The sequence below is a fragment of the Ostrea edulis genome, chromosome 7, assembly GCF_947568905.1.
Source record: "Ostrea edulis chromosome 7, xbOstEdul1.1, whole genome shotgun sequence".
NCBI lineage: Eukaryota > Metazoa > Mollusca > Bivalvia > Ostreida > Ostreidae > Ostrea > Ostrea edulis.
Window position 1 is genome coordinate 41,233,585 of NC_079170.1, and position 23,192 is coordinate 41,256,776.

Here is a 23,192-nt window from a genome sequence, read left to right on the forward strand (position 1 = left end):
AAAAAAAAACTGGAAATTACGGGAACCATGTAAAACGTATACGGTACCAATGTTGATGCACCAGATGCATCGTGTTTCTATGGCATCAAATCGTGCCCACAGTTAAATCTTTAGATGTTAAGTTTTGTTAATCTTTTCACAAATATTTCTAATAAAGCAATTTCCCAACAAGGAAATTTTATATAGTGAAGGGAAATTCAAGAAAATACAATGTACTTAAATCATTATACTTGTGTTTGAAAAATACATATTTTCCTCCTTATTATTAAAAATTAAGGTAAAAAGACGAGCATTTGTGACCTCTTTTCAGACTGTATTTTCTCTAAGGCACAGTAGGGCTGACATTAATTCTACATGTCTTTTTTAAGACAGCTATTTATGTTACCAATATAGTAAATGAAGACAGTAAAACACTTTACTCTTTTTCTGTACCCCTCCAAACACTCCACACTAGTGCCTATCATTTTACACAATTATTATACCCCTTTATGCGAACTCTCTAGAATTAAAGGAAGAAATGAATGAATATCACTTAGCAGACGTCATCAAAAATTATGCATGGTCACCAAGGAATCGAATTAATAGAAACCTTGAAAGATAATGACTGTAGATATTTGCCTATTTTCCTGTAAATCAAATTTTATATAGTAGTTAATAGTAACGTTAGAATCCATGTAACCATTCCAATATTCATACCAACTGGCTTGACTGATAGTAAATCAATGATAAATAAAATTTGATGTATATCTATTGTAGAACACTCGTTTCTCGTGGAAAAAAAACCCCTAAACAAGATCCGCCTAATAGAAATATCTAAATCATATTTTACACAATAGTACATGTATCAATGCTAACGTCACACTTTAATATCACATTGCGTCATACTCAACAGGCAATGTGATGCACTTTTTGTGTATTCAAAGCACAGTATTTTCACTGAATCATATTATATTCTACCAATTGGTCAATGTAGTTTCTATTGTAATGCAATTCGTATTTCAAAATATTGTACACGTAACGATGTGGATTTCTGTTTATATGAGAAGGGGCGGGGTGGGTTATTGTGCACTGCGTATTTCGTTGGTAGATCCTCTAATAAATATCGCATTCCTATATCATCAGGCTATTGGTACATGTATAGCACACACACACACACGTTTTCCGATTACAAATCGAAATAAAGAAATATGTGAGGCCTACTTTTCCAACATACGTGTACTTTGACAGTCCCCCAATAGTAAACTTAACAACCTGGTGATTTTTTATTATGTTCTATGACTTTGTTATATATATTTTCTCATAGTTGAGGTATGCACAGAGCCATACATCAATATTCAATTTTATTTTTTTTAATACACAGGTTGGTTAGTAGATAAGATATATACATCTTCAAATCAAATCCATCTGAAGTTTAAGTTAACTGATTAAAAATGACGGTCACTGGTTAATGTATGTGACCTTGAGATTATAGGACAAGGTCATTTACAAGTTTCAATAGAATTTAGAATGGCATTAAAGAGTAATCAATGCACCCACATGGCAAATATTCTTGCCCTGAAATAGTTAATTAGATAAATGTTCGAAAATGTAGCTGAACATGAAAAAAATGGTGCTTTTGGTAAGGTCACTAACAAAAACAAAAAGTTGTTTAACTGATTTTATTGTTTTGAATAGAAATCTAACATTTGTGTCTTCTTTCTATATGACATACATTGACTGATTGTGCTGCACCTCTGAAAAAAGTCTATTGATGGCAATCAATTTTGCTGCGATATTAAAATATATTTCTTCATTATATATATATATATATATATATATATATATATATATATATATAAGCCTTGTTTATTTACCTTAAACTAAAAAAATGCATCTTATCTTAATTTTATTGATTTTGGACTTTAAAAAGGTATATTTCACTGTTGTTGTTTTTTCAAGGACTTTGTCCTTGTGATCATCGTAACAACAAAGTCATCAATAACATTGTATTATTTGAGTTTAAGTGACCAATATATGCAATTTCAATATTTTTTAAATCATTCTTCAATTAAAAGATGCATTTACCAAAATATTCTCCATGATTACTGACAGAGTCTCTTTAATAGTATGTTTTCTAAATTGATTACTTATTTGAACTCTACATCATTGAAAAGCTTAATGTATTCTACAGACATGCTACAGACATGCTGAGTTCACCAACACACAATACCACATTTATATGTCATAAATCAATCCACAATGAAACATAAAACAGCTTTAAAATGCAAATTCAAATTGCGCATAGAGATGAAAATGCATGGAACACAAGTGGCTTGACATTTTGAACTTGTAATATATATTGCTATTGTCAATGCAAAAGTATATAATATAATTGATAATCATATTGCTAAACAAAGTTTTTAAAATTACGTAACCTTTAAAATACAGCAATATTGCTAGTAAATGGATTGCAAAAGGCAGTGCATTTTCTAAATAGATTGTTTATCTATTGAACACATGTTTGATAATCCATAAATTATAAAAAAGAAAAAAATGGGAAAATACATTGCAGAAACATTCGGCAAGGCACTGGGTTTTAATGTAATATGAACACATAACAATTTTATTAAACAGCTAGATGAAATAAATGGTATCGCGAAAAGGAAGGACTTTTTAAATGTATGTTTGAATGAACGATACAGTTGTATCTTTAATTCAAATGGATTTAAGACTATTTTTTTAATAATTGAGTGCGTTTGTTATGTTATATGTATTGATATCATGTGCGGTAAATAAGATTCGATTACTATGAAGCCACATGGAGGTCCAAATTAGATATTCTTTATGTAACACAAATGATCTCTCTCCTCATTGAAAACTAGATAATGAATTTACGAATGCAATCGTAGTCCTCCATGCCGAATTTTGACCAAAGACAAAATAGACGGTGATTCATAATTTCAAAATTGCGATGTATTTATAAAGGCAGTTTTTGTCCAGTGCAACAAAGTACAATATATTTAGATCTAAAACTTCATAGTTATTTCGGATTTCAAACATTTCGGTTGAGCATCACTGAAGAGACATTATTTGTCGAAATGCACATCTGGTGCATCAAAATTCGTACCGTATAAGTTTTACATACACGTGTTTTCTTATCGCCAAACGCAGTAATCGAAAACATGATGCACAATCTGAATATCAAACAGAAAATGCTGTTATATTGTAAACAGCGATCTGATTTCTTGGACATTGCCAGGCAGTGTACAACCTAATATTTCGGTAAAATGTTTTAACTGTACAGTTATAAGGCGCAAACTTCCCAGGACAGTCCCGGACCATTCGATATCTGACTATTGGATAGTTTTCGACCTATTACTTACTTTCAAGATATGTGTCATCACAAGACACGTTCAACCAAAATGAAAACGTTTTTGTGTTCACCCATGTGTTTGTACATGTACATATCAGTGAAGTTTAATAAATTATTACAAAACGTCGTAATTGCGACTTTTATAATGACGGAAAAATTAACATCGAAAATATCAGATGAATGTTGTATTTAAACATTTATCGGTGTGTCGGATCACTGTTCTCGGTAGGGTAGGGGGTGTCCTAAATTGACTAAGATGTATATAAGTAATATAATTATAAATCTTCATAAAGACGGTATATATGTGCTCGCTCTGGGTGTTTCGTTCTCAAAATTTCCATAACGTTTATTTAGGACTAAAATCACGAATTGAAGAAACGAACGGGCATATCTTATCTGTTCAACAATTATCAGATCTTAACTCCTCAGCAAGATCAAAATCAAACATCGATAAACAACGGATTTACTTCATTTAACTTTAAAAACTGACTTAAATCCACCAAAGCCTATCAACCAATCTACTATCATTTTTGCGATTCCGGGATAGTTTATTGAAAACAGAAGTATATGTTTAATTACTTTTACAAAATTTACTGGTCAAGTAAAATGCCATTATAGCTTAGGGACTTCACCTTACATATCAAGCAATATTAAAGGTGCTAGTAGTAACTCTGGAGCAAGCGGTTCGGATTTTATTGTCAAAATTATCAGTTTATAGGTATATATGTTATCTCTATGATATGTTAGAAATATAACATTTTCTTTAAAAAGAAATTAGAATTATTTTGGATGCCTTTTTTGTATCTTACTTTGGTTGTGCTATTTTTACTCGACACATCATAACAATAAAATACAATAAGGATTTGCAGTTAACATATGTGTTCGGTATCTATTTAAGAATGAATTGATGTTTTTTATGTAAAACTTATACGGTACCAATTTTGATGCACCAGATGCGCATTTCGACAAATAATGTCTCTTCAGTGATACTCAACCGAAATGTTTGAAATCCGAAATAACTATAAAGTTTTGGAGCTAAATATAGCCAAAAACAGCGTGCCAAAAAAAGTGGAGCCAAATTCGTCCAAGGATAAGAGCTATGCATGAGGGAAATAATCCTTAATTTTGAAATGAATTTCTAAATTTTATAACAGCAATTAAATATTTGATGTGGAATAGTGATTTTTTTTTAATTATTTGAAGTCTCCTTGTAGTGTAAGGCGATCTATAAATAGTGAAATAGTGATGTGAAATACTTATTCTGACCTCTTAGTGTGTAAGCCGGGATATATGGGTTGAATAGCGATACGCCAAAGAGTTCAAGGTTTATGATTCATATTTGAGTGGTTAAAGATGTGGAATGATTTCCGCGCTATCATGGATGTACTACTGTTGTAATTATCTAGCTACTCACTGACATGTGAAAATAAAATAATGGTGATTTTGTATAATGCAAATGATCGTATGAAATGAATCAGGTTCGTAAGATGTAACTACCAGGCCAAAAGGACGAAGATTAACCCTTCCACTCGTAGTTTGACATGCATGACAAAACTCCCCACTGAATGCTACATCCAGTTACATTTAACACTGTCCTTGGTTAAGTTTTATCGGTTTCTCCAACATACCATCAGTGACCCCATCCTCAGAATTTATCGGGTTTGCTCTGTTTTCTAATGAAAAAAAGAGTCAAGATAAGAAATAATGGATCAATTTAATCAACTTATAATTGCAAATGAATTATATTACATTGTACGACATTCCCTATATCTTTGCATTGTTAGACCAGTCACTGTAACTTTGTTTCACAACGCACAAGGATAATTCGTACCCTCAAGTAGGACCCAGGATCACCCCATTTTAATATGACCCCCTATTTGCTACACAGTTTACTACGCTATAAAAAATGTCCAACATAAAAGTGAAACTACAATGCAGACAATTTACATTGCACACTATTAGAGGAAAATAGATATTGAGAAGTCACTATTGATCATTCACAAGTCATCATTTCTTAGCAAAAAATAGCATAATTTTAAAAAGGATAATTGACTGTTATCTACATCCTCAGATTTCCCCAAAAAGGAGATTATGATATGAACCTAGTTTATAATAAAACAAAAATGCCGTGAAAGTGAAAATAAACTTGGAATACCATCGTTTTATTTATTTGTGATTTATTTACAGCTAATAATAAAATAATGTTGCACTTGGAGGGTGACCTCTGGTCACCTTTTGATTTCAGAAATGAAAATTATGTTACTATGGATTATATTTTATGATGCTAAAACAGTGTCAAGGTGAAATGTTTAGCTCATCTGGGCCAAAGAATGAAATGAGCTTTTTTGATCATGTGAGTTTCCGTTTGTAAATTTTCTTATCTACTGGGCATATTTTCACCAACTTTAATTAAGGGTTGTCTAAAGTTATGTTCAGATGGCCCATGCGTATTTTGTCTAATTTGTAATTGTTCATCAGAATTGTTGTAAATAGAAAATATTATATATATATATATATATATATATATATATATATATATAATATTTTCTATTTACAACAATTCTAATGAATATATATATGCAGTTCCAAATTATATTCAAATCACTAGCGCTTTCTGAATTTTAACATTCATCCTCAGGTGAATAAAAATATTGAATACAAAGTTGTTTATCTTAGAGATCCATCTTTATGGGGAGACTGGAACGTATATTTCTACATTATTCACCAGTTAAACCCCTCAGTTGGCTACGTTTTATTGATGACATCGAGAAGAAGTGGGTTGACGGTCGTGAAAGCCTAGAGGATTTTATCGAGAGAGCAAACTCTTTCCATAACCCCATCAAGTTTACTGTGGAAATTTTCACCTCAAATAACACTTTTTGGATACCACATTCTCATTTAGAAACGGGGAAATTAAGTTTAATATCCACACTAAACCCACTGACTCTCATTTATACCTTATGTCATGTAGATGTCATCCACTCCACACTTTGTGACTAAGGGTTTAGCTTCGCGCATCCGCCTCATCTAATCTACTCCTACTATTTTCCAAGAACGAGGAACAATCCTCAAAACTCATCCCACTTACACAGGATATGATCATTGCAAGGTACAGTCCACGATTGATGAGATTCCACGACAGGACCGACAGTCCCTCCTCCAGTATAAAGAAAAACCTCAGAATAACAGGGTTCCATTGGTCACTACGTATCATATCAATGGGGGACCAAAAGTATCCCGTATATGACTATTACATTAATGGGTGACCAGAGGGACACCTAGTGTAACCATTTCATCAATGGGTGACCAGAAGATGCCCTTATATGATATTTAGATCAATGGGTGACCAGAGGTAATTCTTACATGGCCATTACATCAATAGGTGACAAGAGGTAGCTCTAATATGACCATTACATCAATAGCCGACCAGAAGTAACCCTTTTATGAACAATACATCAATAGGCGACCAGAGGGAAGCCTTTTGTGACCATTACATCCAAAGGTGAGTAAAACAAACCATGATATGAACATTACATCACATCAAGGGGTGACCAGAAGTGACCCTTTTATGACCAATATATATATATATATATATATATATATATATATATATACATCAATAGGTGACTAGAGTGAATCATCGTTTGACCATTACACCAATGGTTGACGAGAGGTAGCCCTTATATTACCATTATATCAATAGGTGACCAGAAGAAACCCTTAATATGATCGTTATATTATAATGATGACCATGAGTAACCTTTGCCGAAACATTAACCAACGGGTTGGGAATAATTCGCCTACATCGATATTGTCTCACTAAGGAATGTTTAAAGGTTTTATATAATGATGAGTTTATTCATTCGTAAGCATCGAAACCAAACAAATCACTAAGTCATGAAAAGAAATATAGATTGAAAATAATGACAATAGTAATTAATAAGCATAATACAAACACACAGAAAGAGGAAATACCTAATAAATGAATTCATAACAAAAAATTTGAGCATTTCTATCCGCCGAAATATTTGTGATTCGACACTGACAAAATCATGCAGGAAGTTGGCATATTCACCCTTTTCTAACAGACAAAAGTTTTATATTTATATTTATTATTACGCGCATTTATTTCGAGATATAAGAACTACTTTCGAATGACCCCAGGTCCAACTTGAGGGTAGGAATTATCCTTCTGCCTTTGCAACAGAAAGACTAAGGGTTCGATTCCCGATACCGACGCCGCGTCAAAATGATGGCGTTTAACACAAGTAGTTCGTTCGCCAAGCACGCAGTATCAAAAGTGAAAGTCAGGGACCTTTTGGATATGATTATAAAAACATTGGCAAGATAAAGAACTCTCACTCAAAATACCTTGAGTGTTTTGCATCTATGAGCTTTAGGCCAAATTGTGCTGCTTCATCTAACAAAACACATGGCGTCCCTGCGTGAAAGTAACGTTCATTCTATGGCTGTTATGATCAATTGAATTGGAAATACAACATATATTAGGTTGAATGCTGCTGGAGGTGTTTCAAAGCGTCTGTTATGTTGTTTTTTATGGGCTCCGTAAGCGGTCGCCACTTCAATTATCTGGCGGAGGCCACTTGATATAACTAGAGGACTTCATATAAATTAACAGGCGGTCACCACTTACATTAACTGGCGTCCGTCACTTAATCTATCTAGCGGCCGCCAGTTATATCAATTGTCGACCATCACTTAATTTATACATGACGACTGTCTATTTCAACTAAAAATTCAATTCATACTGCTTAGTGATTATTTTTAAAAGATTTAGAAACGGACGCTGGCACATAGCATCGTTTTTCAAAGTGTAGGGACGATCGGATGAGAAATTGTCTCCCAAAGGTGTTGGCAAGCAGACAAGGAATCTAACATTTCTCTTTTGCCTAAACTTCATAGCCCTAAATTGAACCCCCTCCGGCTACATTCGTCCTTCAATTCACCAGTCAGTTCATCATTAATTAGAAAGATGGCGGCTGTCAGATAAATTAACATTTACATGCTAATTTTGACTACAAATTGCTTCGTTTACCTGTCAAGATTTAGGGTTAATGAACAATACTTTTTAATGACTTCAATGGTATCTTTTAAATCGGAATCAGTGTGTCAGTTGGAGAGGTGTGCTGCCCTAAATTAGTACTATTTTGTATATTTTTGGTATTTGTGACATTGAACACTATTCTTTTATCTTCACCTTTTGTTGAAAGAAAAATTACGGAATGTAACGTAAACCAACATGCAGAATACCCACATATGATAAAAGACGGGATTTTATTTTTTGGAAACCTCTAACAATATTTGGACTATTTAATCAACACTTTTTTCGATGAAGATTTTGTCACCAGCTGCTCAGCGGAATAAATCCTTAAATCAAGATTTTAGTAAAACACTCACGGTTTCTTTTGTATATACATCTGTGAATAAAGCATGTCACAGCTGTTATGAGTGCGATACCAGCTAAGATGATTAGAACTATAGCCCAGGCCGGAAACACTTCCTTTTTTGCAATGCCAGATCTGTAATGAAAATATCACAGAATGAATTACAAATGTATCTTATGTTTAATATATTTGTATGTGTTCATTCATTCAAAATCGTCAGTGACTGTAAAGCTAATCAAAGTCCTGAAAGTACTGAAAGACGGGGTCAAATTTTTCAATGCATAACTTTCAGAAATGGTGCAGTTACGCTAATATGACATTTCATATGAAAACTTTCCAAACAAATACTTTAATCAAATATAGGTCTTGAATTGCAGATTTACGTACAAATTCCTATTCGTGTTTTTGATACGAGAAAAAAAGTGTTCAAAATCGAAGTTTTCTTGAGGTATGTTCCTTTTTTATGGTTTTGAGACCAAAACGAATATCTAAAGGAATGCTTGAATTGTGACTTCCTAGTCTTGTGGCCAGTTTTGTTTAATTAATATGATCCAGAACTCGATATTCTTGGTTATCATTTTGCCGAGATAGTTCCTTCCTGATTAAACCTCAATATTCTTGGTTTGTATCTTATAGTGAGGGTCACCATTTTAACTTGTGCACTTAGCTCTTCAGCTATTCATAGCTAAATCAGATGCTGAACTCTTGTGAAAAAGCATGAATGCTATAATAAAGTAAATGAAAAGAAATATAGATAAAGGTATAGAACAAATTTCAATATGTCAAAAGAACAGAAAAATAACATATGATAGATTGACATATTACAGCATATCTTTAATAGCTTATTTTTATTGACCAACATAATGAAACCAAATGTTAAAGATAAAATTGATAATGGCATACTTTGGAATTGCACAATGCAACCAGTCAATAACACATGAAAGGTTAAAATCAAGGGAATATGTAAACTATCCAATTCTTTCTTTAGTAAAGAAATTTTTCTAAACTACTAAAACTGTAAACAAGAACATGTAAATTGTAAACATTGTAACAAAATTGGTAACATAGTAATTTCAATTTTTTGACACACATTTGGGCTAGAAGTTTCCTATGCAATGAAAAAATATTTACAAGTTACAGTCTAACATAAGTAAACAAGTCTGCAAGCCAGACAACTGTCTTCTCAAGTAAAACAATATGACGTGAAGTGCTGCAAATTCAGCCATTTTAGAATATTATGCATATACCAGTATCTGAACAATTAACAATTGTAAAAGCGTTAATATTGAATAGTAATAACATCGATATAGAACAGTAAACTATGATTGTGTAAAGAATATAATACTGTTGCAATGTGATATTTTGAGTTAATAACACAGACTGATGCCTGATCAGGGTTAAATAAATTGCGATGCTGGGTTTCCATCGCTATTTTCAGTATCACAGAATAGGTTATAATGAGATGGACATGTAAACACTCCAAACTTGTATAAAACAAGATGTGTTTGTGAAACACAAAATGCCCCCGATAATGGCCAATTCCGAAGATGGTCAAAGTCACAAAGACAAATATATTGGTACAAGTAGAAATATCTTGTCACAAGAAATGCTCAAGTGCAATATGAAAACTCTAATATTTACCAGTTAGAAGTTATGACCAATGTTAATCTTTTTAAAGGTAGGTCAAATGTCAAGGTCAAAAGGTTTAGTACAAACGGAAAGGTCTTGTCACAAGGAATATTCATGTGAAATATTAAAGCTCTATCACTTACTGCTCAAAAATCATTTGGAAGGTTAACATTTTCAAAAAGTAGGTCAAACTCCAAGGTCAAATGGTGAAACATGTTGATACCCACAAAAAGGTATTGTCACAAGAAATACTCATATGAAATATCAAAGCGCTAGCTCTTACTGTTCAAAAGTAATTGGCAAGGTTAAAGGTATTGAAAAGTAGGTCAAACTCCAAGGTCGAGGTCACAGGGTAAAAAATGTTGATATCCACTTGTAATAAGAAATACTCATGTGAAATAACAAAGCTCTATTATGTACTGTTCAAAAAGTATTAGTATTTATCAGTTTACACATACAGGTGTAAATATCCTGCCGGCGTTATTAAAGAAAAATACTATCCACTTTCAATCACTGTCAGCTTGGACAAGTAGAAAGCGAACTGATTATATAACTGTTGTTGTTAGAGAAAATGCAAAATTATATATACATGTAACTGATTTTATACCACCACGGTCACTTGTTTTTGATATTTAACTGTTGTTGTTAGAGAAAACAAAAAATTCTATATATAATTATTATATAATCGTATTTTATTCTAGTCGAACAAAATACATGGTGCAGTGATCAGGCAACGTATAGTCTCATCATAAAAGCAAGCTGTATAATGATATAGGCCTATATATATATATATATATGTGTGTGTGTGTGTGTGTGTGTGTGTGTGTGTGTGTGTGTGTGTGTGTGTGATGGACATTTAACCAAAAAGTACAACCAATTTAATTTTAAGCATGCTTAGCATTATTTATCCAAAAGAGATTGCATATTTTTTTTATCATACATGGCGACTTTTGGGAATACTATTTCACTATTTTACGCTTTAATGTGGGAATAAAATATCACTATTTTAAGCTTTTAGGAACACTATATATGTGTGTGTTACTATTTTGAGTATTTCGTGTGACTTTTTAATTCTTCGTGTGGCATCAGAAAGAAGGCCATGACAATATGAATGTTATCATATATATCAAGGAAAACAGGTATTGTGTACATTTTGGAAATTGGCGTTATATGGTATATCGCAACACGACAGCAGTTGATTTGTTTCTCGTAAGGGAGGGAGTGTATGGGAAATTTAGAATTCTCTCTCTCTCTCTCTCTCTCTCTCGTCGCAAATAATTTTCAATGATAATAAAGTTTAAGAACATATACAGTTGAAGTAAACTTGCCTATCTGCTACAGGTTTTGAATTCTCGTCCAATGTATAACATCCAGAGTCTACAAAGAAATAAACCATTCCAATGATGCATTTATAGGGAATTCACGATCAACATCGATCATTTTGGACATTAAATGTATTCAAATACGACATTTACATGCTTGTAAAATGAATATAGCACCTGCTGATATACTCCGGTATTAAGGAATGTGTTATAATTCTTAGTAAATAAAATCGCAGTGCGATATTTTTTGCCCATATAGATACAGTAAGATGCATATATATTCATGCATACATATAAAGTTTCAAAAGTAAAACTTGTTCTTGTTTTTGTCAAAACCTTACATTTGTAAGACTCCGTAGAATTGTAGAACTGCGAACATGGAGGGGTTAGGTAGGAACAGTTTCTTGCATAGTTATCGCGAATGGTGAGATATCCTGTATTGAATGACGCACATTTTCCACCTGTAATAGTAAAACAAAATTCTACAAATAATGAAAGTATTCCCTTTTCATTCATTCATTTGGATGTGCCATTGAATGATCATCACATTCTATGCATATCGTTTTCTTAATCTTAATATAATAATGATATCAATATGATATCATGAAAAGTGAAGATAACGAACAGTGATCAATCTTATCAATCCTATAAAAAACACAAAATAGATAATTGGGCAATCACGGACTCCTGGACACAGCAGAGGTGGGATCAGGTGCCTAGGAGGAGTAAGCATTCCCTGTAATGATTACACAAGCATGAAGACACTTACATCCATATTTATGCATGGATATGTTTATTGTAATTACGAAAATGGCCAAGCGAGACTTACTAGAAATATACCGTAATGCCGCACACACCTCGACCAAAGCCGTCGTATTGACATTCCAGACACAGTGATACAAAAGTGGTGGACACATCGCGTTGTTGTATTGACTGCAGTTCTTCCTCTTTGCCTCATATTCATATTCTCCTTTGTTTGTAGGGCATTTGGACACGCGTGATACAGTATCCAATGATATTTTACAAGCACCCTTTGACAATTCCAGACACCGCACAGTCTTCAACCATGTGTTGACCGATATCTATACACAAATATACGAAGGAAGTGTGCTATCCGTTGAATCATGTCAATATCAAATCACAAATGCAAAGGGGAAAATATTTTTATCATTTTAGCCTATTGAAACCAAAAACAAAATTGTAATGTGTGTCTTATCAGAGAACAAGGTAATATGTACATGTATACACACAACTTAAGACGCTTTGGAGTTGTTGAATATTTAAAAAAAAATACCCTTTTACTGAATAATTGTACATAATATGTGATGTCTCTAACATATATCCAAAGAAACCAAACATAATAAACATTAGAATATATTTTGAATTTTTATCCCCCCCCCCAAAAAAGGTATTTGAAAAAAAAACTAGATGCGACAAGCATTTCCGGTCCTGTATTTCAAATATTCAGCACTTCACAGGCAAATCAGTAATTTCTACTGTTAAATTCTTCCGATATAACATTGAATGTAGATTTTCAATTTCCCAAGTGGCGGCGTATGACATTAAAGCGTGGTTGTGTACATTCTAGATATATAGTTACCATTCGGGTTAGTCAAACTATGCATGTGTTTAACTCATGGGAATTACCTACACTTCACAGTCAGGGATACTTTAAAACTGTGAACTTTTGTTGTTTAATTATTCAATGTCCCTTTCTACATCCTGTTTTGAATAGGTAAATCATCCTGCCGCGTTTTTCACATGCTTTCTTTGATTCTCATCTTAAATGTAACTGTAAAATGCTACAAAACTTTAAAATTATTTATATCTGTCTTTTAAGGGCGATAACCTATACATTATTGGTTTATAAAAATGAAAGCGAGAAGATAATGAACAGTGATCAACCTCATAGATCATATCAGGATAGAAGTATATAAGTATAAAGAGTTGGGCAAACACGAACCCCTGGACACACCAAACCTACATAATTTTAAAGAAGAAAAGCCCTATATCAATAACGCTCCAAACTTGTTATTTTTTACACTCTTCTATATTACATGCAACAACCACGTTATAAGGAAAAAGTAAAGATAACCAACAGTGATCAATCTAATAACTTCTGTATATAGCATCAGGAATAAGACACGTGCATGCCCTAATGTCATCAGAATCGACAGGTGCTAAGTAAATCCGATCATTGTAGACAATTTGTAGTTTTTCTTTGTCGAAAGAAACTATGACGTGAAACGTACTGGTGGGTTGTAAAACAAAATTAAGATTTCCATTACTTCAATGAGTGTGCGTTTGTTTGTGTGCGTAGTTTTTGGTGTTTATTTTGTTTTTTTGTTTGTTTGGGGTTTTTTTGGTTTTTTTTTTCTTGCCTGTGAAAAATCATATAAAATCCATATAAGCACTTAAATAGCAATTTGATATTCAGATATGGAACCAGAATTGACTTGTAGCGAAACTAACCATTTTCTATAGTGAAGATAATCCTTTCCCAAACCAATGGTGAATATATATTCAGGTAATCTAATTTATAATTAATTATATATTGCGTGATACCTGTAGATACACCTTTCCATAGAGAGCATGGTTGAAAAGGTAAAGAAACAAAATTCATATTCAACAAGCAGTTATTGGAGTATATATAAATGTATATAAAGATTGGGGATGAAGGAAGGAAAAAGCAGAATCAGACTAATATATTATATTCTACATTTAAAAGCAGATATCTATATCACTATTATTCTTGTTTTCAGAGTTGTACATGGCTTATCTTCCGATTATTTAGATGTGTTCAATATCTTCACAAAATTAGCAGTAGGTCCATCATATTAAATCAAAGGCAAAGACGCAATATTTTAAATTCACGATTTACAGTTATGGAATATGCCAGGTTGTTTTTAAATATTACCCAACATCTGACACCTTCAAATTCGCTTATCTTACAAATGTAAATGTTTTTCACCATGGATATAAAAAACACATAGATTCGTTTTTGTTTTCAGTTGTATGTATGTAGAAAGCGTATGTATGTAACATTCTTTTATATACAAATTTATACTGAAAATACCATCTTTAAATGTTTTTCTTACGTTTCCTTTTAAGGAATTCAAGGGATGTCCCTAAAGCTGAATATCCTATATATCTTGAAAACTAAAAGCATTTTGTTAAACGTAGTAGAACAGAAGTTGTAGATAATGACGGGCCTTATTCGACCATATAAAGTTTTAGGGGCCAGCCTTTCAAATAGAGGACCGGGAGGGGTCAAAATTATTTTCTATATTTCCCAAATATTCAAACATTAGAGTTATTTGCTATAATGTTTTGCAAGTGCTGATGTCAGCAAAATGATCATTAATTACGTATTAAGGGATTTTAGGGGGATAGTGTATGAAACTTTGATGCCTTCTATCTCTTAAACGAAAAACTATTTTGTAATGCGTTTTATCAAAGAACTTGGTCAGAATGTAACTCTAAACAATATGCCGTCTTCAAAGTTTGTCTGACTTTCCCTTTGAAGGAATTCAGGGGATGGTCCCTTAAACTGAATATCCTATATGTATATTGAAAACTAAAAACATGTTGATAAGTATTATAGAACAAAAGTTGTAGATAATGACGCGACATATTCGACCATATCAAGCTCAAATAGGGGGCCGAGGGGGTCAAAATATTTCAAAAGCTAAAATGAATTTGTTAAGCATTATTAAAGCAAAGCCGTTTCTTGTGATAAACTGTAAGTGATGACGTGTATTGTTCCATTAAAGATATTATCTTATCTCATCGGAAATCGGACGGAAGACCTACTATTTACTCGCAACAAGATCGTGTTTAGTTATTATTATCAATATTATCATGATCATGTAAATGCATAGAAATTCCCACCACCATTAATATGAATTCCATGAAATTAGTTGATGCATACCAAAACGACACCTGTAATACAAATTCTTCCACTCAAACTCGATGTTAGTCCTATGGAATAAAACAGAAACGCTGTGTGTAGCAATATTTTATTTTCAAAAGAGCATACGGTGTGCTGAAATATTGATATGTTGATACGTGTTCATACCACGATACTACAGCTCACGGAAAAGATGAACAGATGTTCGGATGGGTTTACCTGTAAATAAAATTTTACCCTGCAACAAAATCTCTGCAGACAATGAACATATGTAATACAGACAGACATGTGTCTGAGCATAGTTTATATTCTTGCTTATGGAAAGTGTTACCATGTTCACCAAATAAGTAATGATTATTAAGTAAATATGTGGGGGTAGGGGGAATAACGCTGGAGTCTGCGGAAGCCTTAAGTCCCTTTGTGGATACAGGACAAATCCCTGGTCACGAACCCATATGCAATTCTTGGCTTTCTGCGTGTATTTAATTAAGTACGTGCTTAACTGATTAAAGACGGTTGATACAAAAATTAAATACATGGGTTGATTTATATGTAACCTCTGTAAATAAATTATCATTAATCATATATTTCTCATTGTTGTGTAAGTGTAGATGTATTTTCATTCCTGCGCTCAAGTTTGACATATTGATAACTGACCACTGGACATCCCTATACTTGTTTAACCGGTTTCTAATACTCACTTACTTTCCCGCTTTTACTAACACAGGGCCCGCACTCTCGATGGTACCCTTGAAAGGAACATACGTTAATAGCTACTTAGCATTGAGTTTTCATGTTTCTTATGATTATTGAGGAAATGTGTGTACCGGTGTTTGGCAAGTATTCACGATAACGTTAACTATATGTAATTGTGATATTCATTGTCATATTTAAACGCATTTTTAATTATTCATTTTATTTCAGGTTTTCACTTAATAGTTTTAATAAAACATATCCCTCAGACTGATGTTATTTGTCTTTCTGGTTGCAGTTGGCTCCCACGTAAACATAGTTTTTCAGGGAATGGTCAAGGAAGAGGTGGTTGCAGTAAGAAACAAGTATAGGGGAGTTCAATGGTCAGTTATCAACACACACACACGTGGTTTGTCACACTTGAGCGCAGAAATAAAAACACATTTACACTTATGCAACAATGAGAAATAAATGATTAAGGATAATTTATTTACAGAAGTTACATATACTATTTGTCTTATTTTGATTTTACTGCATATAAATGTAGAATTCCGAGAGAAAAATATGAATAGACCTGCTAATTGTTTATGATGCTAAAATGTTAAAATGTGTTACCTTCCCTATATAAGTATATCCAAATCCTCTCAAATGTTTTCAACTTAATACGGGATATCAGAACTAGAAAATTTTGGAACTCTTCAGAAAAAGAAGTTACGAAACGTATGCATCACATGAAAATGCAAGGTTGGATCGACAAGTTGAAATCATACATGAAGTGAAGGATACCCCACCCCCCTTTCCCCGTTTACTTTTAGGGGTTTAGGTTTTCTTTTACCTTTCTTGCTAATTAAGATATTTCATATGAATATAACGGCACTTTTTTTCTCCATATGTTCCCAACCCCTCGACTTTCAAAAACGAGACTAAAATACCCCTGAACTCAGTATATCTGAAAGTAAGTAAGTAGCATGTGCTTGTTTACTGAAAAGTTGCCCAAGTTAACGCAAAAAAAAAGTGATCTCGTTGGACATACTAAATATTAAAACCAGGAAGGAATCGGAGACGAAATAATGGTTCCGATATTCCGTATTGAGAAACCATATCCATACCGTAGATTGCATTCATTTTACTTATAAAACATTAATCTAGTTTTCATTTTCGTCAATTTGAGAAAAACGTTCTATTGTTACTACATGTACCCTACGATTGAAAATTACAAACTTCTCTCTTGTGTAATCCAGAGGAACCCAGGGATCGTGTCCACGGGGATTCCTTGATATTCAGTATGTATTGCATAAAGGTACTGCAATTAAGCTGAGTGATTTCTATGTTTTGGGTTTAGAAAGACAATATTGTTTTTTTTTTTTGTTGGCGTACATTATAAAATAATAACACTCACTTGATTATTCTACTTAATTCAGTTACAGTATTTATCGTGCATATATCTGATTTCGACAAATACAAATTAAATAATATTAGAATTACATATTTGGTATACCTAATCTCTTAACTCGTAGTATTTATTTTCGAGGGTGACAAATTAACTTCATGGTTTATTTCATGTAATCAGAGTTTATATCATTTATTTTATCTTTGTTGTATGTATCTTACCTTATATTTCATATGTTACTTTTAAAAATAATGTTCATAAAAAGTTGAAGTAACTATTTATACAGATAAATATATTCTACATATGGGAATTTGTCTATTTCTCTGCATGTGAAAGCCAATTAATGTAATGAAATATTTTCTAATGCAATTGAATATTACGCTGTTTCTAAATTACTCTGCCAGAATGAATCATAGTGAAGGACTAATGCTTGGTAAAATGCTTCGATATGAAAACATGCAGATTTAATGTGTTACCATATTATATTTATTTCAACAGGAAATGCTTTTTTCTAAGCACCTCATTTCAATGGATCTGTATTTAGCTTACTTTCAATTTCATATTTCTTATGGTATTTATGAGATTAATCATTCTTCGTTACCTGAAAGTTATTTGGGTAGTTGCGGCCGAATTTGACGCTTGGTTGATAAATTTTTTTTTGTACTTTACTATGATACATTAATCTTTTTTTTCCCTGCAACAATGTCACGGCAGTATACTCTTCTCTTAGTCCACGATCTATTTAATAATTTTAACATTTTTTTTAACAAATTCACATATTAATTTCAATCCAAACAAGGTTTTGTTCAGGGGTGGACATTGCATTTTTACTAAACATTATAATGAACTTAAGCATGTACTCTGCTTGTGAATTTAGTATTTAGACAAATAATCGATTTGTACCATTATAAAATGTGCTGCATGTATATCCGGTATCAGTATGTTTTGTTCCTTTTATAGCCGTGCAACTGGCTTGTTACTGAGAACAGCATGGTTGCTTAAGTTTAAACTCTACCGGGTGCAATCTACACAATAACAAGCCACACCGTGCACATCTGACTAAGAAAATTCCTCAACGGGTGCACAGCTATTTTACGCTCTATTTCATTTCAGCGGGGTCAAACATTATTGTTTACTTTAATGGATTTTACCTTATTTCATACGAATATATAGCCACACGGTTTTTCTACTAAACATTATTTACGTTATCTATCTCCCATCAACAAGTGCGATTCAGAACTTAAATTGATATATCAATTTCGTTAAAACGAAACACAATTCTAAATCAATGCAAGAAAATTCAACAACGCAAATGCAGACATTGAAGTAAATATTTTGATATTGATTGTCCACGTCAGTCTTAACTTTTATGCGTTGTTTGTATAGAGCGTGTAATGTATTTATTTCGACTACCAACATTGCAGGGAAACCAAGGCTTATAAATAGAAATCTACTTACTGGTACTTTTCATTTCCAGAGTACGGACAACGTTAGCTGAAATAAACTAGGTCCTGGTACCCGTCAATTTTGTGTTTTCGTATTCTATTTAAAATTTAAATGCATGACTGGGCGTAAAAATGCTAGACGTGTAAGCGAGATAATTCGAGAATAAAATACCTAAGCAGGAAATAAATAATTCAAAATATCAAGATAACTTTTTGATTGATTGATTGGGGTTTTACGCCGTTTTGGCAATATTTCAGCCATTTTACGGAGGATAACTTTTTGAGACTGAAATACATGTATACTAGCGGAATAAAGAAACTGCATTTTAAAATCTAGTATAATTTTTCTATATTTATTGTTTATATCTATAAGATCTAAACAATCGATAAAGGTGATGTTCTTAACAATATCGGATAGTAACCAACTCAGATGCACGGGCTTTTTCATGGTTAGTGAACACATGTTGTTTATTGAAGTAATCGTACGCACGAGTTTTACTGGCCAATACTGTTTGGAGTAAGAAGTGTAAAAGGTTTGTTTGGATACTATACGTTAAGGAAAGCACTTTAGTTTTGACAAAATTTATCCTTCTGTCATGCCACGACTCAGCGAAAACCAACGTAATCGTGCTGTTGGGATGATTCGAGCTGGAATGGCACAAAATATGGTAGCAAGACACTTTGGCGTTCATCGGAACACCATCCAGTCATTATGGAGACGTTTCCAACAAGCTGGTAACACTCGGGATCAACCACGTTCTGGGCGTCCTCTTGTGACGTTGCGTCGACAGGACAACCACATTAGACATGTGCATCTGAGAAATCGTTTCCAGAGAGCAAGTTTGACTGCTCGTAGCATTCCTGGACTTCGACCAATCAGTCCAAGAACTGTGCGTAATCGTCTGCGCGAACACAACATCAGACCAAGACGTCCAGCGGTGCACCCAATACTGTTTCAACGTCATCGTATCGCTAGACTAGCGTGGTGCAGACGACATCTGCGATTCAGAATGCAGGACTGGACCAATATTCTGTTCACTGATGAATCCAGATTTCATTTGGATAGCAGTGACGGCCGTTGTAAAGTGTATCGTTGCGTTGGGGAGCGGTACCAGGGCGTTTGTGTTGTGCAACGTCGACAATTCGGTGGAGGTAGCGTTATGGTGTGGGGTGGAATAACAGCACGTGGAAGGACCCCTCTACAGATTGTCAGTGGAAATCTCACTGGCGTACGCTATCGAGACGAAATTATTCAGCGCCATGTGATACTCTTCATACGGAGACAACAAAATCACATCACTCTGCAGCAAGACAACGCAAAGTCACATGTTGCACGTGTAGTCAGGGACTTTTTTGTTCAACAGAATGTCGATGTCTTGCCTTGGCCAGATTTATCGCCGATCGAGCACGTCTGGGATGAAAAGGAACAACGTCTACGCCATTTACCAAATCAGCCAGTGACATTGGCTGATTTAGCCCAGGCTTTAACCAACATCTGGAACACCATCCCTCAAGCATTTCTGAACACTTTAGTGGCATTGATGAGGCGCCGTTGTCAAGCATGCGTGAATGCAAATGGTGGTCATACGCGTTACTAACTTTGTTAATTCAATTTCGAATACCAGTGTCTTTCGAGTGTGCTGAAATTGACGTTATTCGACGTTAACATTAATGGATTATGAAATGTTTTAACGAATACATTTGTTAAACGTATTACAAAAAAACCATGTTTTCATTGTTATTTTTTATTATCTTTTCTTAAATAATGCACAGTTTTTTTCCCGCTGGTATATATTTGAACAGGTAATGATATACATAGGTGGATCTAGAGGGGTAGCAACTCATCACTCCCGGTTGATTTTTATATTGTCATTTCGAAGTCTACGACCTGGTTTTTGTTATTTATTTATTTATTCTATTTTGAGGTGGATACATGTAAGGTACACATTTGGGTCGCATTCACCTTTACAAATTTCTGGACCCGCAACAGATAAAGAAATAAAGTAATTGATTATTCATTTTAGGCCGGAAAAAAGATAGCATCACCAGCATGAGTGATAAGATGATATAAGGTATCACACCGGTGCTTATTTTCACTATATGTTTCTATGTTAAAAAATTCTTAAAAATCAATTTATCAAATTCGTGTCAACAAATTCAAGAATGAATGATATCTTGTCCGCCGGTACCAGGTAAATGAGACCCTACACGGCATTTTTTCAATTGTTTTGTAAGCAAGCAAGATTGTCCTCAAATGCGCCTGTTTCCAATGTACTTGTAAACATTCAGTGTGTGTGTACCAGGAAGTCGTCTTATCAGCCTACAGGAAGCGTTTATTTCTATAGTTTACATAAAATGTCCTAATCAAGGGTACAAAATTCAATATAAACAAATCAGGCGAAATAAAAAAAAAATCAAAGACGAAAGAAAAGGTGTTTAAATGAAACACCACAGAGTCCTGACACCTGCTTCGTAACTAAATATCTTATTTAACATAATTATTAACGCTAAACTAACAAATCAAATTTCCGACAAACGGATTGACTTCATCTTCTCTTTCGTTGATTTCCCATATTTATGCAGCAATATTCCAGTATCGTCTGTATGTGGTGTTTATGTACCTCAATTAAGTCAATACGCAAGAGCTTGTTCTGTGTATGATGTGTATTTAAACGACACAGGCTGCTGACAAACAAATGAATGTTACAGGGGTTTCAACAATCTGGTTTCGCAAATTATATGGTCGTTGTAATGATCTAATTTGCAAATACAACCTGTCATTGGATCAAATTTTACATGAAGTGTTTCATAACATAGGTAATTTTTTACCCATTCATTTTGACTACAGATTACTCTGTTTACTTTATCATGTTATTGGGATAACATTGGGTGTGACGGTTAGCAGGCGACAAATATCCCTCCTAGGCACTTGATCCCTTCTGTGATATATCCGGGGGTCAATATTTGCCCAACTCTTAATTTTGTATCCCTTATAGGGGTTATGGGATTGAGAACTGTCCATTATCTTAACCTTTTCACGGAACTACAGTTGATGAAGTTAATTTCGATTGGTCAATTACCGGTGTGATGTCCGAACTGCACCACTGGTGCAGTCGTGTAGGGACATAGATGTGGATGTATGCTAGCAGACGCTGTTCCATTTTATGACTTTTAGTAATTACCGAGTGTTACTGCGAGTAGGTTATTTTCCAATTGTTCTCTTGTAAAGAAAAAAGGAAAGTGTTGAATGTGTTGATTGGATTTGAACCGGGTATCATTTGATTTCGGGTAGAGGTCGTTATCCTTGACTCTTTCAATTTGTAGTCCTGATATGTTGGGTGAAATAATGTTATAGTAAAGATATGAGGTTTGAACTTTTAAAGATGAGAATTATCTTTTTGAAGACTCAACATTTTCTTATTTGAAAGCAAAGCACTTTTTCATCATTTCGGAAAAAAACACCACAAACAGTCCATATAAAATAACTGAGAGATTACATCATTCCTTCGGTAGTGAAATCATAATTCGTTTATCTAACAAGCCATTGAGTACAAAGTTGGTGGAATGAGCAACCTTAAATGTTCACTGCAAGTGTAACAGGTTCATAGTTTAAATTTTGAGCTTACATAGATAGGGGTAATACGATGATCTGTTACATTAAATACATCACGTTATGAAAATCATTTAGTGTTATAATCATTCTTAGGTCGTGCAAAATGTAGAGGTCTGGTATTTTTATTTCAGTTTTACGATACTGAAGCTAACAATAAAAAGAGTTTGTTTAACTATCCACCTTAAGAATGGCGGGTTAGAGTATATCAAGCAAAATTATTGCTATTTTTTATGATGCATTGGCATTGCTAAAACATGTTTATATCATACTAGAACGAAAACTGCCTGTTTTTTTCTACCCCTTACAATAGGATCCCTAAACTCAATATAAAGAGTGATTGATTAATTGATTGATTGGTTGATGTTTTCCGCCACACTCAACAATGTTTCAGGTATCTGGTGGCACGCAGTTTTTATTGGTGGAAGAGAGAAAT

The 23,192-nt window shown here is 33.5% G+C and overlaps 1 protein-coding gene across 2 annotated transcripts in view; it reads right to left on the minus strand.

The window, feature by feature from the left end:
- LOC125654519 (cell death abnormality protein 1-like) overlaps window positions 1-19,215 on the minus strand; it is a 328,838-nt gene extending 309,623 nt beyond the window's left edge. The window contains exons 1-4 of one of the 2 annotated variants that reach the window (XM_056144399.1): window positions 19,160-19,215; window positions 15,640-15,689; window positions 12,538-12,790; window positions 12,050-12,169 (exon numbers count right to left, since the gene is read on the minus strand). In XM_056144399.1, the coding sequence (XP_056000374.1) occupies window positions 12,050-12,169; window positions 12,538-12,790; window positions 15,640-15,689; window positions 19,160-19,172 (436 nt within the window). In that variant the 5' untranslated portion in view covers window positions 19,173-19,215. The remainder of the gene's footprint in view (window positions 1-12,049; window positions 12,170-12,537; window positions 12,791-15,639; window positions 15,690-19,159) is intronic. The other variant, XM_048884487.2, reaches the window with a different exon arrangement.
- Window positions 19,216-23,192: the final 3,977 nt, after the last annotated feature.